Genomic DNA, 16,042 nt, shown 5'->3' with positions numbered 1-16,042 from the left:
GCATACTAATACATACAATTTGGTTCATTATTGAAATATTAAAATATGTTTATATTCATATTTTGATTCCGCAAAAATCAATATTTGCAAATGAGGGTTTACAGTATCTTGGTTATAGAGAACATCTGTTACTAGCATGTCATTGAAACCTGAGCAACATTTCCTTTTACTTGAAAAAAATATGCGAAAAAATATATTAAACAGTGCAACCTATTACCTGTTCCGCTTTACGGATGAAGACAGCTCCTGATGTAGCTTCCAGGAGCTGGTCAACAAGATTCTGGTAATGTTTGGCAGCCTTCCAGTGAAAGATGATCATCTTATAAGTGGGAAGTAGACACTCGATCATTTCGTCAATTGTTTGGTTCAGTGAAAATTTTTCCCTTAGAACCTCTACCAACGGATCCATCTTTCTGGTCAACAAAAGACGAAATCACATTAAACCAAACTTAATTTACCTTTAAAACACATACAGCCTACGCTTTTGATTAATTGATTATATAAAAAAAGATCTCCAAGCAATCCTACCTGTTTACCAACGTCCTTGAAAAAGGGAAATGTATAATTCCATGCTCCAAATAACAAATATCAAGACACAAACAATCGGGTCAGTTCGGTTATTTTTATTATTGTATGTATACAAAGACTTATTGTCTTGTTTGTTTTCTTGTACTACTTCAGTAAAATGTCAGAATGAAAACTTGTCAGAGCTAATGTATGAAGTGTTCATATAAATCTAATTGTCAATGAAACTATACTTAAGAAGACTTAATTGCAGCACAGACTTACTCTATATCTAGAGAGAATCCAAAACGTCGTCCGCGAGTCTGTTGGTAACTGTTGCTCCCTATATCTTCAACTCGAGAAGAAGCTCTCCTTTTCCATTTGGCTCTTCTTATTGCAACATCTGCGACAAAAATATCTATGGGTAATGTCTATCAGTATAGTACAAGTACACCCGTAAATTATCGAAGATGGTGACTGAACGTAAATCCATCCTAATACGATATATATATATATATATCAATATTCTCTGTAAATCATTATTCAAACTTTGCAAATGCATATAAATATTTCAGAAATACTTAGTCTAATTTAAAATAAATAACTGACTGAGTGGATACTGATAATATATATTTACCAGAACCCCTCGTATCGACATCACTTTGTGGAGACACTCTGCCCAGTAAGTAGTAGGGAATCTTGGATCTGTATTTGTCAGCCTGTCTCTCCAAATACTCGGCAGCCTTGGCATGAAGTTCCAGTCGCTGACTCTCCATCAGGGTTTCATAAGCTGTCTGCTGTATGAGTGCATTACGGAAACGCATTTTGTTACAGAGGTCCTTCACATAAAGGTTTTCCTCTTTCACACAATAGCAAGTATCCCACGATATTGTGTCGTCTCTCCCCTGCATCATCTGATTGTATCGTCCAGCTGGAATGTTGGCGCATTCAAAGATTCCATTGAAAGCAAGCTGTTTAAAGCATTTCCGCGCCTTCACTCTCTGGACTTTTGGGAGGATGGTTTCGACCATATCTCGAGAGAAACTTCTCCCCAACACGGCGGCACATTTCACGATAAGCTGCTCCGAAGCCCTCATGGAGTCAATCCTAGTCATGATGAGTTCTAAACTCCAAAAGAAGGTTTTAAAAAGAAATCACGTGTAAGAATAATTTCTAAAAAAATTCAGTAGCTAAACTGGCATTTTTTATATTGGCATGATAACCCTGCTGTGAGTGTCAAGCCAAAACATCATCGAATTAATATTCCTACAGTTAAAACGAAAGCAAAACTAACTGAAATCAGAGGATAACTTGTAATTATTACACATGACTGTATATAATTTTCACTGAGTGACATATATTGAAACTCAAAGATGCTCCACCGCCGACAGAGCATATATGATATTAATCATTTGAACAATAATTAGTGTTAAATTGTGTATATATATGTCTAATTAACACAAAAAATAATACAAAATAATTTATTTTCCTTTGGTGCATGAACAATTAGTACTTCATTCCATATAGGATATAGTGCGACGGAATTTTTTCCGGGGTGCAAATAAGTATTTTTTATATTTTTAACTTGAAGTAAAATTAGAAGCTCAAACTTTTCAATAGTGGTAATGGTGTAAGCTAAGTAACTTTTGCAGCTGAAGAAAAATACTAAATCGTCTGTTCCTGTTTTTGATAGTGAAAAAATACCATTTGTCAGCGGTGGAGCATCTTTAACGAAAGACGAAACACTCATCATCACCATAAATCATGAACAACCGAGCCAGTACCTTTCATTGAATCAGGCACTGTAATCTCATTTGGATTTACTCCAGGAGAGAATACAGCAATTCTAGAATTCTTAGCGTTCCTTTCTTCTTCATTATCTAAGGACCGTTTGGTTTGGAGATAACCTAAATCTGCTAGCATGTTATGGCCGGACTCATTTTTCTGGAAGCTGATCTGCAAAATTGTCAAACGACTTTTGAAAGTCTATCTATCTGTAATTGTGGATTTGTCTGATCTGCAGAACAAAGCCATCACACAATTTAATATATTTTCCTATATCGCAGCCAACACATAAGATTTTTTGCACATAGGGCCTGTATCGCTAGCAAGACAAACCTATCAAACTTATATATGAGTACAGATTAACTTTTATCTCCTGAAACAAAACAACGCTATGCGGATATAAAAGAGGAATTCTAACTGTTTTCAAAGTAGAATATGTTTTTGAAATAATTTGCTACATTTCTAAAATTGTTCCAGTCACTTCTGCCCGTTGGGCTCTGACCCACAGTTTATACAAAATAGATTCCCTTTTGCACCAGGAAGTTTAAAACCAAATATAGACCAAACCTTTTGTTCTTGCTGGTTGGGTATTCAAGGTGCATCAGTTTCAAATGTTAATGTGTGGTTTGTAGATGTAAAATGTATAAAGAATTTTATAAGAGATTCTCAAGATTGCAATTTTATGAAACGCTTATTCAATTTTTACCGCGGAATTTAACAAACTCCTTTAAAAGTTTGGCAAGATGGTACTTATTTAACAGTATTTATTCAGCTGTGTGAGATGACTTTCTTGACAATTAGTGATGAATGACCGGACTGGAAAACTCCATTTAACCTGGACAGTGGCAGACGATAACATTGTCGTCTAGGAGAAATCAAATGGTTATGTGGTCTTTTACATGAATGTGGGCGCATATTGTAGCAAATGCGGTATGTATTTATTCTTTATTTTTGTTAATAAAAATAACTTACTGAGGAGGTATTACAGAAGACTTTATTGCACTGCCTTACATCCAGATCACTGAGGTCATCATCAGTATCTAAACGTCTGATGTATTGACTGAGTGGGGCCACCATGGAATCCACATGTTTTAATTGATTACTCTCATATTGAATGGTCAACTGCTTTTTCTCCACCATGTCCACTAGTAACTGCTCACACCAGGATGGAACGCCATGTGTCATCTCTCTCAACATACTAAAACATTGGCATTTTGAATGGATGTTTTGATGTAAAATGCAAAGATTTATGAAAATAAATGCTAAAAGGCTATCCCAGTAACACAAATTGCAACATTACTTTGAAAAATTGAAAGTATCCAAAAGCCTTTTTATGATAAAAATGATCACGTGTGCCACTCAAAAAATTAATCTTCGAAAGGTTACACACCAGTGATAAATCTGAATACCGGATTAACTATTAACTCAACTGACCGTTCCAGTTCCTTTGGTATCCTGCTGACCTCCATAAGTTGACAGGCCAAAGCTGTCATGTATTTACTCTCTAATCCAGCAATGTCTCGTAGCGTTACCATTTTATGGTCGAAGAACTCTGACGCAGCTTGGCAGGGTGGTGCCTCTACTGCCAAGGGTCTGACTGTACTCACAACAATGATGTCAGGGAGATTGATAAGGTGTAGGAGAAATTTCCATGATTTAGGGTCAATGTGATGGGCGTCGTCCAGTGATACTACAACTCCGCCAAGCTTCTCTATACACTAATGGATAAGATAAAGTGAAGGGCATTGTTTACTTGTCTTTACATGTCTTGTTTTGTTTTTGTTTGATTGGTTTAAAGTCCAATTAACAATCATTTTCATGTTCAGGTGCGTCTTTTGATATAAGACTTAGGTGAATGGTCATTTCTAAATATATTTAAGGGTTCATCGCTATTATATAGCGCATTGTTTTAAGAATTTAACTTCTACATTGAAACTTAACATAAACTATTTGTGAACATGTAAAGAAACACGGTAAAACCCATGGATTAAAACTGAGTCCACTCTTGAGAGACTGAGAGTATGTGTATTAGTATGAAATGCAGTGGGTGTGTTGGAGCTATCCCTATTTGAAGAGTTTTAAATTTATATATATGTAATAACGATAGTGATGTTGTTTTTTCATACTGAAGAACTAATATTTTATAATTTCGTCGTCATGATAGTTTAATCTCTATGACTTCTGGCGATAAAAAGTATTTATTAATTTGTACCACAGAAGCTATGCAACAGAGTAGATCCTCTTCCTCAGCAGGGACTCCCTCACTCGTATCTCCTCTCTGAAACTGTTAAAATAGGATATCAAGATTTATATCTCATGTATACAGTAGCACAATGGCTAATGAGTTTTACTCAATTACAATTGACTTGTAGCTTCTGTATGTTGTACTAAGGCAGGAATTACCATTCAGTCTCGGTATCTGCCTCCTATATTAAAAATATCCAACATTTCGTAATAGAATATGACACAAATATTGATAGTTTTCATCTTCTACTTAGGAAGAAAAAAAACCATTCGTATTAGACTTGAAAGTACTTACATTAGCCGTTAGGATGACATTGAGTTTGTACAGAAAAGGTATGTAACCCTCTCGTTTGAGCCTCTCCATCAGTAATGGTTCCTTGCTGACATGGTAGGAGAACCCAGCACTATTTAGGAGTGAGAGGATGACATACTGAGCAAGGAAACTAGCATCAAACAAATTATCAAGCTTCAGTGCACACGATATGACTCTGAAAACAACAGGAAAAAATCCAGATAAATTGAAAAACGTTTTGTCTGAAAATCAAACAATTGGAAATATCAATAAATGATAAGTTGTTTGATTAGATGATTTTATACGAATATGTTCGGCCGTAAAAAGACTTTTATATTTCAATTTATTTATACTTTTCAATCTACCTTTTAAAATCTTAAATAGGTCTCTCCTATAACGAAATGTTATTAAGAAACTATTTGAAGTGGTGTGGAAAACGTTTGGATAAAAACGGATTTCTATATCGTGATTGCAGACCTGGTGCCAGTTTTTTCCGCCTTGACAATGAGATGATCCAATAGACGAGTTTTGCCTATCCCAGCAGCTCCAACAAAGACAAAGTGTTGATGTTTAGTTTGTTCATTATTCTCCAGCTCCGTCAGGTAACATAGCTCCTTATAGAAGATATTGTTCTCATACACTCGCCCTGTATAAATAGAAACCAACATTACATATAATGGTATCTATATCTTACTATTGGTAGCATTGGACTATAGACGTTTTGACATTGACATTTTGTCATAGGACAACAGATATTTTCGAAAGTGGTACTGTTGTTGCATTTGGCATCCCTTTAAACCCCTACATAGATATTTTCGCTGAAATCAGGCAATATCTAAATATCGGCCATTTGTGGTCCTATTCGCCATTTTTCGCTTAATCAAAAAATGTCTATTTTTACCAATCAGAGGAGTAAAACAAGTTTCTAGTATCTCAAGTGTTCGGAGCTAGAAATGGTACATCACTGTATAAAAGTACCTAGTAAAGGGTACTGAAATCTGACGACACTGTTGAGGTTTTTAGACGCATCTGTATCAGCCTCCGTATACTCTCTGATTTGCCCAATATTGCGCAGTCCCTTCATTCGTTTGGTGACAAGAATCTGAAAGCAGCTTGTCTGGAGTCGTGAGAACTGGAAGGTATTGTCATCACATGTCACCTTGTCTGGGTAGTGCGTCATCAGACGTGCAGCCATGTTCACCTTACTTCCAATCACTGAAATCAGATCAACTTCAAAATAACCCATAATCAACTAAACTGTATATGTAAATATTAACTTTGTTTATTTCATAACAAATGTTATAAAGTAGCTTATTGAATGAAAGTATATATGTAAAGTGAAGGAAGTCGAATAGATAATCAGACAGGTGACCCTCTTCCCATTTCTCATGTGTGGATAAATATGTAAATACATGCACTATGTAAAGATTTTTGTCGGCATCAACCCACTTTCCTAAATCTAGATTGAAGTTTGGTGTAATTTGTTACTTGCCTGAATATTCGTGTCTATTTGTATGTCCTACTACTCCACAGAAAGTTGTTCCTGTAGTCACACCGATGGAAACATTTCTACAATTTAAAGTGCACACTGGATCGTACAGGTCAACAAAATTACAGCGAAATTTCAAATATTCTACCTACAATAAATTGTAAATATAAAGTCTTCAATGAACGGTAAGTACTCCTGAAGTATTTTATTGATCAATGTACTACATTATCATTAAAAAATATATATCGTTGTATTAAATGTTTTCAATATGACTTACCTGATACCATCCATTTTGACCAAGGTTTTTCTCATCTTGTACGAACACATCAGAGCATGAGCACAGTCTCTTTCATGTTTGTAGCCAGGGAGACCAAAGATCACCAAAAATGTACAACCCTTATTATGTAAACAATGAAATTAAATTATTGAGAAAGAAAATACCATTTTAAATATTCATTTTTGTGTCGCCTGCAACGCAAGGGCGACACTTAGGTATCACTATGTCGGCGTCGGCGTCGTCGGCGTCGGTGTCCGGGAAACGGTTTATATAGCTTTATATCAATGAGATCTCGGATGAGTTCGATAATGGTCAAAATTCGTCAATATTTGCAAGAGTTACGGGACTTTAAAATCGTCAAAACAGAAAAATCCATGGTTTCCGCTCGATAACTTAAATATTTATCGTCCAATTTCAACCAAATTTCATAAATTGTTTTATATCAATGAGATCTTGGATGAGTTCAATAATGGTCAAAATCCGTCAATATTTTCAAGAGTTACGGGACTTTAAAATCATCAAAACAGAAAAATCCATGGTTTCCGCTCGATAACTTAAATATTTATTGTCCGATTTCAACCAAATTTGGTATGTTGCTTTATATTAATGAGATCTTAGATGGGTTCGATACTTTTCAAAATCCATCAATATTTGCAAGAGTTATGGAACTTGATTACTTCTCCTAAATTATTAAACAATATTTTCAACTGTAAATAACTATTTTTTGTGATGTTGTGCAGGCGACACATCCACTTCCGTGGAATTCTTGTTAGTCTTATTAAAACATAGTACATGTATTTAAATGATATAATCATGATATCGTCTAATATATTATATATTATAATTATTGGGGAAAAATCGAAGGCATTTTCAGCTTCAGAGAATAGAGCATAATGTTCAACAAAAGAACGTAAAACAAAATTAGGAAGTAGGTAGTAATTACGATGAGAAAGATGTGAAAATACATTGGAGGCACTGTATGTCTATATTTGCAAACTTTGACCATTCATTACATCTTACCTTATCAAAAAGGAAAACCTTGTTTAAACAGCCTGAAATAAAAGTCAAATATTTTATAAGACAAATAATATGAAAACTTTGAAGTAAGATTGCCAGAAAAATCTTGCTTTGATTTATAAATTACTGCTCCACATTTACTTTCTGGAGCATAGTGTAGTACAAATTGAACATGTTCAGTTTTACTTGTCAAGCATTCAACTTTGTTCATTACGTCTTATGATTAACTGTAAATTTAAATTTATATATTTACCATGCATAATACTGGATTGTAGATATACAGTATCAAACACACGTTGCAGCAGGTTAGTTGTATCGAAATCCTTATTCAGAACTAAATTCATGAACACAATCGACACCTTTCTCATTTCAGACAAATATTCAAGTGGCTGGTTATCGTCAATCTGCAAGTTCAGTTGCTTCACATTATTACTATTGCATGCGGTACGTATAATGAGGTTGAATGCATATATTAAACTTCACTACAACAATCTCAAATGCTAAATAAACTTTTGAGTAATTAAGCGGTAAGAAAATATTTTCAACCATGAGACGAAACTACAGTGCCAGGTAAATGATGTGCAAGAAACATGTTTTACATATAATATATCATTATTGATTTAAGACATTACATCAGTAATCTACAAAATTTTCAGTCACATTGCTTCAACCTTTATTTTAAAACTTTGAATTTATGATAGCACAAAATTATGCTAAAATCAGTTGGATGTTTGTCAATATATCAAAATAAGGAACAATACTAAATTAATAACCATAGAAGATGTGGATACGGGATGAAGCAACTTTCGCAAATGGAACTTTACCTTCTTCAGAACTGGTGATAAAACATATAACCTGAGAGACTGGTCAAGCTTTAACTGTGCAACTTGCTTGGCGACATGGCGTACTGAAATCAAAGTCAATAACTAGATTGTAGTAGATGTGTCTCTCGCATAACATTAACATGTGTATAGTAATTATCAAACTAAACAATCATTATAATCAATTGGCCCGAAGAATAATTTTGTTCGTCTTATTAATACGTAATTTCTATGATCTTAACATTTGAAAGTAGAGAATAAGCAAAAGCGCTTTACCGAAGCAATGTGACAGTTTCCATGAATTTTGAGCATAATCAGCCAAAGGGAATTTGATAAATTGCACAAGAATGAATTAAGTGGCTTAGACCTTTAATTTTGGATCTGTCAAAGAATCCTAAACGAGCACTTTTCCATGAAAGTTGTTCATGAAGTTTCAGATTAATCACAGTTCCGTCTATAAAACCAAAAATGGATATAACAATAACATAAGATGGCTTACACTTGGCAAGTTTTCCGAAGCCTTTCTTTTTAAGAGGCGATGGGGCTGCGTTCGTAGTGTCAGTCTTGGGCTTAGACGAAGCTGTTGTCAAATCCTTTGTCTTGGACAGAGCTGCTGTCGATTCATCTACAGGCGCCACGGCAGTCACGATCGGTTGTTCACTTTCTGCTGAAGTTGAAGGATTAAGAAATGGGTTAACTACATTATCGGATGGTGATTCAAGAAAACCTGCAGTTTCGATGTCTGCTGATGATGGTTTTAGAGGGACATTGGTATCTTTTGTCTTCATGTCTCTTGGTGAAATAACAGATTTCAGAACTGGTAAAGTAGCAGATGCGTTGACCTGTAGAGAACTTGCAGGATTGGTATTCGATGAAGACAGATTTTGAACCATCAGATTGTTAGATGTCGTAGATCCTCTGGACAAGCCTGGACGTTTTGTTTTCACATTTAAACGATGAGCTATCATTTTCACATTTGCTGATGATCCCATTGTAAGATTTCTTTCTGTAAAAAATAATTAACGAATGATATTTTTAAGACCGAATTTTTGGTGGATACTAGATACGAAAAATAGAGCCCTTTGAAAAGTTTTGCAATCTATAAGGGCCTTAATTAATTCAACTTCATACGTATATTTGTGGTTCAATTTTAAGAAACATTTATAATCAAATATATTTAGCGTAGAAATTATTCCCGTTGCACTTTCGTTCTACATTTCAGTATGATTTCACATGTATACGTGTTAAACTAAACATCACATTTTCTTCCATGTGTATGAACTTCTCAATAGTTTTGGTACAGATGTTTTTTTTATTTATGATAATTAGGAAAAGAATGAATAAAATGCTTGATACTTGCGGTGGAATAGAGTTTGATAATTTGTAGATTCGGAAGTAATGTCATCAGTAGATTCCTCCAGATCTTTTTCATCCTCTGAAGTTATCTCTATGGTTGGAGGTAATGAAAGAGCGTCATCTTTCATAGACAACACCTGTTTTAAAAATAAAAGATTTTCTTTTCTATTTACAGACTTAGTATTCCTCTTGAATTATGAGTATCATTGATGAATTAAAAGATTTCTAAACAGTAATTCAGCAAGATGTTGTGTTGCCAGTTTCTTGGTCTTATTGCCAGTTTTGTGATTTTTACTGAAAATAAGAAAATATCTTGTTTATAAAAGTATGTATGTATGTAAATAATATTTCCATTATTTATCGTTCCATGGATTGTTTTTTGTGAACAGCATTTCTGGCAGAGATGGCTATAAGATAAATCAGGTTTGTTTTTTTCATATCTATTGATCACTTTGATCATATAATTCCAATGAGTGTGTTAATATGTATATACGATGATCGATCCATATAATTGCAAACCCGTTTCACCTCATCAGAGCCGTTGGATGTACTTACTCGGACGTGCTGGCCATCTTCTAGTACTTCAAATGTAAAAAGTGTCTTCCTGCAAATTTCCCATACGTACGGAGAAAGAACAATGTATCCAGATTTACAGAAGCTTTCGGCTGTGTTGACATCTGTAACTGGCTTCCCTCTCTCTACATACATCCGGAATGTGTCATTACCAAGAAATGTTACTGTTGTGTTTCCAAGAGATACCCCTGAATAAAGCATTGAAATTACTATATATGTATCCAACAGACTTAAGTTTGATTGGATTCCGTGTCATCTGGAAAATCCTGTTGATATTACTTCTCTGACCCCTATATATATACATATGTAATACGACTGAAGGCAATGCCTTAAAGGACGCAGCAAGATGTTCCAGTAACCATTAATTATGCAATGTTAAAAAGTTCAATTTATGGAAATAACGGAGCCGAATTTTCTGCTTATTTTTTATTCATATATCTCACTCTATTTTTGTCCCACCCCTTCTATTTTAGAAGGAAATCCACATAAGAGAAAGAAGAAATTTCTATTTCCGTAACAGATATTCCGTTTTGGGGAAGGTGTTCTATCATTTGAACGCTTGCAAATATAAAGTAATTCGCTGAGCTTCTACCGGAGGAAGATTACGTTCGTTGGATCATAAAAGCGTTTGAACCGCTCGATTATATATTGAGCTGACTTCAAAGCATCGCATTCACGCTGATGGGATTTTTCACATTGGGTAAAAAATGGCGGACGCAAGCTGAAGCTGTCAGTGTGTAGGATTGAATTTTGAAGATTGTGTTTTTTCTTATATTTTCATGTAAGCGTTACCTTAGAAGTGCTTGCGCCCTTATAATAAATAAATGATGATTACACGTTAATTCACAAAACAAGAAACTGATACTGTTGATTAATTTTGATATAATCCATCAATTCAATTATTTTGATTGATTTCATGTTTTACATATATTCAATTTAATCATTTATTTTTGTTAGAAGCAAAAGTAAAAATAACAAAGAAAGAAATATGAGCAAGTAATTCATTGTAAAACTATTGTCTATATTTTCAATAATATTGCTCTTGTAAGCATTTTTAAGTGTACGGGTATTGCATATTTTTAACATTTTTAATAATTAAAAGCGGACCAAACCTAGTTTGACAGTGAGAATTATTCCAATGTCAGTTTTCCACTCCCCGCAATTCTTCTGAATGTTCAGACAACATCTGATGACCTTCTCCGTCACGTTCAATAAATCTTTGTGTGTATTCACCCTCCAAAGGGACAGTATGGCATCGCCTGTAAAAATTATAAGAACATCATTGGAAGGTGTTGTAGTATTTCAGCTACAAGATTGCATCAAAAACGTTGTTTACAAAGGTAAAGCCTAAGATAATTAGGCTTATCACATTTAAACAGCAAAATTGACTCATTCGCAGTGCATACATGGAAATCCATTTCACTATCATCAGCCGTTTTTTTAGCAAGCAATATCATTATCAAAACAATTGAATCATGTTTAGGTAATGCTAGGTTTACACTATGTTCCCGGCGGCCACCGTGGACAAAACGTGGTGACCGCGAAACAACGTGAGACAACGCAGTAGGACGTGATAGACAAACGTGAGCGGTCGTGATTACCGTGGATGCCGTGCCAAATTTTTAAACTGTCAAAAAATTTGCCACGGCAGTCACGGTACAGATGGTGAACGCCACAGGACGTTATAAAACGGGACTGACGAAACAAAACGTAACAGCGCGTACGAGGCCGTAACAAAACTTCCATACAGTCCGTGCTGGAACGGGCAGCAAGCACGTTACCCGGAATCTTACGGTGATTTCAAGTTTTGTGACGTTCTGTTGCGTTTTTTTCTACTTTTTATCACGGTTGATGCAGATTGGCTGCACGTTTTGTGCCGTTTTGTCCAGGTTTGTCAAGGTTTTGACGGCAAGCCAAGGTGGATGATAACCGTTTTGATGCGTTCTGTCAAGGCACATTACGGCTTGTAGCGGTTGAAAGCCCGACGTGGTACGGCATGTAATGTCATATTACGATGTTACGTTGCAAGCAATATATGATGGAGTATCATTGCCTGGCCTGGTTTATATTTGCTACTTCATGGAATTATTTGTATCAATAAATAGAAATAGTCATTATTAAACCCATTTAAACTATCAAATTATACCAAAGCTATTATTGCAAAAGGCAGATTAAGTGAGAACCATTACAGAAAAAAAATGTTTGGGTAGAAACACTTGGCTATAATAATTACATATTTATACCAAATATAGTTAAGATTTTCTTTTCTTTTAACACATTTTGTTAGTAAAACGTGTTTGAAATGACATTTCCGGCATAAATATTGTTTCATTTGCTCCAAAAAAGCCTGGTATCAGATTTTCATCCCTAGTAAGCCTTGGCGGACTGTGAAAAAGTTAAACGTATCGGAACTTGATCAAAATGTGTGAAACGTAGCAGACCTCATCAGATCGTAACCACAGGGACTTGTAACGTAGGTTGTGAGAAAGTCTGTTGTGTATACATGTGTACTATAGGCCTATATACTATATAAAAGGACGTATATAGGCCTATAGTACACATGTATACACAACAGACTTTCTCACAACCTACGTTACAAGTCCTTGTGATCGTAACAGGCCTAGAGAGAACGTAGTGGTATCCTTGATAGACCGTGCTAAAGCCGTAGTGTACCTTTGATCTCCGGGAACAGCACATTCCCCTATACCAACGGTCCACCCCGTAATCCGTAAAAGACCGTGGCAAAACTTCACAAGGCCTAGCTCAACTTGAATACAGAGACAAAAATAGCCAGAATTCCACGTTTCGGGCAAACGGGGCTACCGTGGTCGCCGGGAACATAGTGTAAACCTAGCATAAATGGTCAAACTAAAAGACACAACAACAACAACAACAAAACAAAAAAGCACACATTTCCAAATATATAGATGGCAAAGGGAGTCATCTTGCCAAATTAAAAAAAAACAGTCCGTAGGACGGACGGACATAGATTTAAAAACAAGCATCGCATTGTAATAGAAAAAATGGAAACTAAGATTAAAGCTAAAGTTTTGAGTATTTTATAGATATAAATGTTTTTATTTAACTGTTATCAATAATAATGATGCATTCAAATCGATTGACAAAAGTTTAGATTACCAGCAAACTTGAGCACATCACCGTCTGCTTTCAGTATGAGGTCAACCATCGCCCCTAAGTAATCGTTTAGGTTCTTTGTGAGTTGGTCGATGCCTGACTTTTCCATAGACGCATAACACTCGCATAGAGCTGTAAAACCTGGAAATACATTTGTAGTTTGACTTTTAGCAGCAATACGTATTTACTTCAAATAAATCATTTTCTGAATCTAAAAATACATTTCTTTTTAAAAGTATACATTAGTCATTATTTAAATAAATTAAATGAGTTGATTTTGATTAAGTCTCAAACGTTTGCATTTTAAACCTATGCGTTCTACTCAACTGATACACTATTTGTAGTACTTATTCATCAATGCACGTAATTTATAAAATCCCATGCATCGAATCATCGAAAATTACAAAAGAATATATTTTTTTAATATATTTTTTTCATCTAAAAGTGTGTTTAAGATTCTGAAAATGGAAGTGACTAAAAACGAATATCAACTGACCTGAAATGTCTGCAAAGACCAAAACAGATCTGTATTCTGTTGTCCATGGCAGAATTTTATTGTGGTCAGCAAATGTTACCACGCCAGGCACATGAGGTGTTAGCTTTTTTAGAATTGACTCTTCTTCCGGATCAAGACCTTGGGCTTGTCTGATCAACTGTATTATCTTAGGAGTAGCCCTACTACCTGCATAAATTAAATGGAATGTATCAGCTTAATCTATATTTAAGAAGAGATACAATGTATTGTTCTATTTAAAGAGATCTCTGGCTTGCAGTGGGGTCCTTTTCATTCTAAAAAGGATCTAGGCCTATAGGCTACTGCAGTATGGGAACCGCGCAAATGCAAACGATAATCTTCAGTACCTGGACAAAAGTACTTGAACACCTCATATTTGTTACTATACTGTACAGTAGGCCTACATGTATTGTATATTTCATGCATTTTACTGGGTTTTTCCTGAATTTATTTATATATGAATTTTGACAAAATTTGGCATACTTAAATAGAAAATATTATCTACACTTTTAGCTCATAATATATTACTAATTTCCTGATGTTTCTTTTCCAAAATATCACTATTTTTGACATCATTTCCTTCCAAAATGCCAATAAAAAGTGTCGTTTACTGATAAGACTAGATTTTCTAAAAAAAAAATACATAGGCCTAGGCCTAAAGTAAAATATATGAGCTGAAAGTGAAAACAAATCTCTATAAGTATACCAAAGGTTGAAATCCATCTGTAGATGAGATCAGGAAAATTCAAAAAATAAAGATAGGCTAAAAATACATGAACAGTAACGTTTTATAGTAAAAATATGAAGTGCCCAAAGTAGTGAAGTACTTTTACGGGTAGATATAGAAATATGTAGAAATCTAGGTTATATTAAAATAATATTATAAATACTATATACACTTTTTGTAGTAATAAACTTATTGTTATATTTATCTGTTACATGTTATTATTTATAGTCTGAAGTTTTACTTCTTACACATGTCATGTCATGTGGGCCTACCGGACAACATGTCGTCTGCTACAGTACAATAGTCCATCAATTTCTTTCCAAGTTCATTGAAAAAACCCGATGACAATGTTTAAATTATACCTCGTCTTTGATTAAATTACCTTTCCTTGTTGAACAGTCTGATTCTTCATCGCAAAAAATGCCTTACTTACCTGCCATTCTGCTTTGCTATATTCATTTTTCCCGCAAATGTAACTTCTCCATTACGTCACACGTGATCTGTATCACTAAAACGTTTAACGTCATTGTACCCAAATTGATACCAATACACGTAGATTTCTCTTATATGACATTTGTTGTTTGATATGCTTCACTTTTTTCTGTTTTGTTTTCAAAAAGAGCATACAAACTTTAACACCACGTAATGACTTGTGTGATATATAAATGATTTAAAATCAGTTTTCTGTGGCATTCACCTAAGCTTATATAGTTCCAATGTGGTGTATATGTCATAAGACCACTATTAATTATTTTTAATGATTGTAAAAAATTTCAATGTAAAAAAACTACAAACATAATTATGAATCAATCAAGTTACAAAATACTTGAATCTAGTAACAGTTTTAGTAAAAATTAAGATGGAGAAATAACGCTATACAAAGAGCAATTTGCACGTGACTAAATTAAAAAATAATGTGTGGCAACTATATTTCATCTATTTCTGTTAAGTGTTTGTATCTTCAATTTCATTATTTAAGAAAAAATTTCTTTAAGGGGCTTACGCTTTGAAAAAACACTATTATAGTACAAATAGTAATTGTCGCACGGCCACATTTCTAGGGATTAACACGTTTCAGACAGAGTTATCAATTTCAACGTTATCTTTCAGAGAAAATAACAGAAATAGTTACATAAAACTTAGTATAATTATCAATAAATGATGCATCTTTGGTATCACCACTGAGAAATGAGGTAAACTTTAACAACACAAATGTTTTAGGCATTTTTTCAATTAGGGTATCAATTTGGGTACAGTATCAATTTGGGTACAATGACGTTAGTGGGCGAGTTCGATAACAGTTACGTT

The 16,042-nt window shown here is 34.4% G+C and overlaps 1 protein-coding gene across 1 annotated transcript in view; it reads right to left on the bottom strand.

The window, feature by feature from the left end:
- Window positions 1-15,248, bottom strand: part of LOC138319669 (adenylate cyclase type 10-like) — a 30,992-nt gene extending 15,744 nt beyond the window's left edge. The window contains exons 1-22 of the mRNA XM_069262817.1: window positions 15,168-15,248; window positions 13,990-14,175; window positions 13,497-13,634; window positions 11,471-11,617; window positions 10,341-10,546; window positions 9,790-9,922; window positions 8,929-9,435; window positions 8,433-8,515; window positions 7,862-8,012; window positions 7,612-7,643; window positions 6,592-6,710; window positions 6,318-6,394; window positions 5,804-6,040; window positions 5,303-5,471; window positions 4,829-5,021; window positions 4,502-4,573; window positions 3,724-4,007; window positions 3,262-3,487; window positions 2,289-2,460; window positions 1,142-1,627; window positions 790-907; window positions 218-413 (exon numbers count right to left, since the gene is read on the bottom strand). Coding sequence (XP_069118918.1) covers window positions 218-413; window positions 790-907; window positions 1,142-1,627; window positions 2,289-2,460; window positions 3,262-3,487; window positions 3,724-4,007; window positions 4,502-4,573; window positions 4,829-5,021; window positions 5,303-5,471; window positions 5,804-6,040; window positions 6,318-6,394; window positions 6,592-6,710; window positions 7,612-7,643; window positions 7,862-8,012; window positions 8,433-8,515; window positions 8,929-9,435; window positions 9,790-9,922; window positions 10,341-10,546; window positions 11,471-11,617; window positions 13,497-13,634; window positions 13,990-14,175; window positions 15,168-15,174 — 3,939 coding nt within the window. The 5' untranslated portion in view covers window positions 15,175-15,248. The remainder of the gene's footprint in view (window positions 1-217; window positions 414-789; window positions 908-1,141; window positions 1,628-2,288; window positions 2,461-3,261; window positions 3,488-3,723; window positions 4,008-4,501; window positions 4,574-4,828; window positions 5,022-5,302; window positions 5,472-5,803; window positions 6,041-6,317; window positions 6,395-6,591; window positions 6,711-7,611; window positions 7,644-7,861; window positions 8,013-8,432; window positions 8,516-8,928; window positions 9,436-9,789; window positions 9,923-10,340; window positions 10,547-11,470; window positions 11,618-13,496; window positions 13,635-13,989; window positions 14,176-15,167) is intronic.
- Window positions 15,249-16,042: the final 794 nt, after the last annotated feature.

This window comes from Argopecten irradians, chromosome 3 (genome assembly GCF_041381155.1).
Source record: "Argopecten irradians isolate NY chromosome 3, Ai_NY, whole genome shotgun sequence".
Lineage (NCBI taxonomy): Eukaryota > Metazoa > Mollusca > Bivalvia > Pectinida > Pectinidae > Argopecten > Argopecten irradians.
The sequence above is the reverse complement of the archived record's forward strand: the minus strand, read 5'-3'. Positions and strand labels throughout refer to the sequence as shown.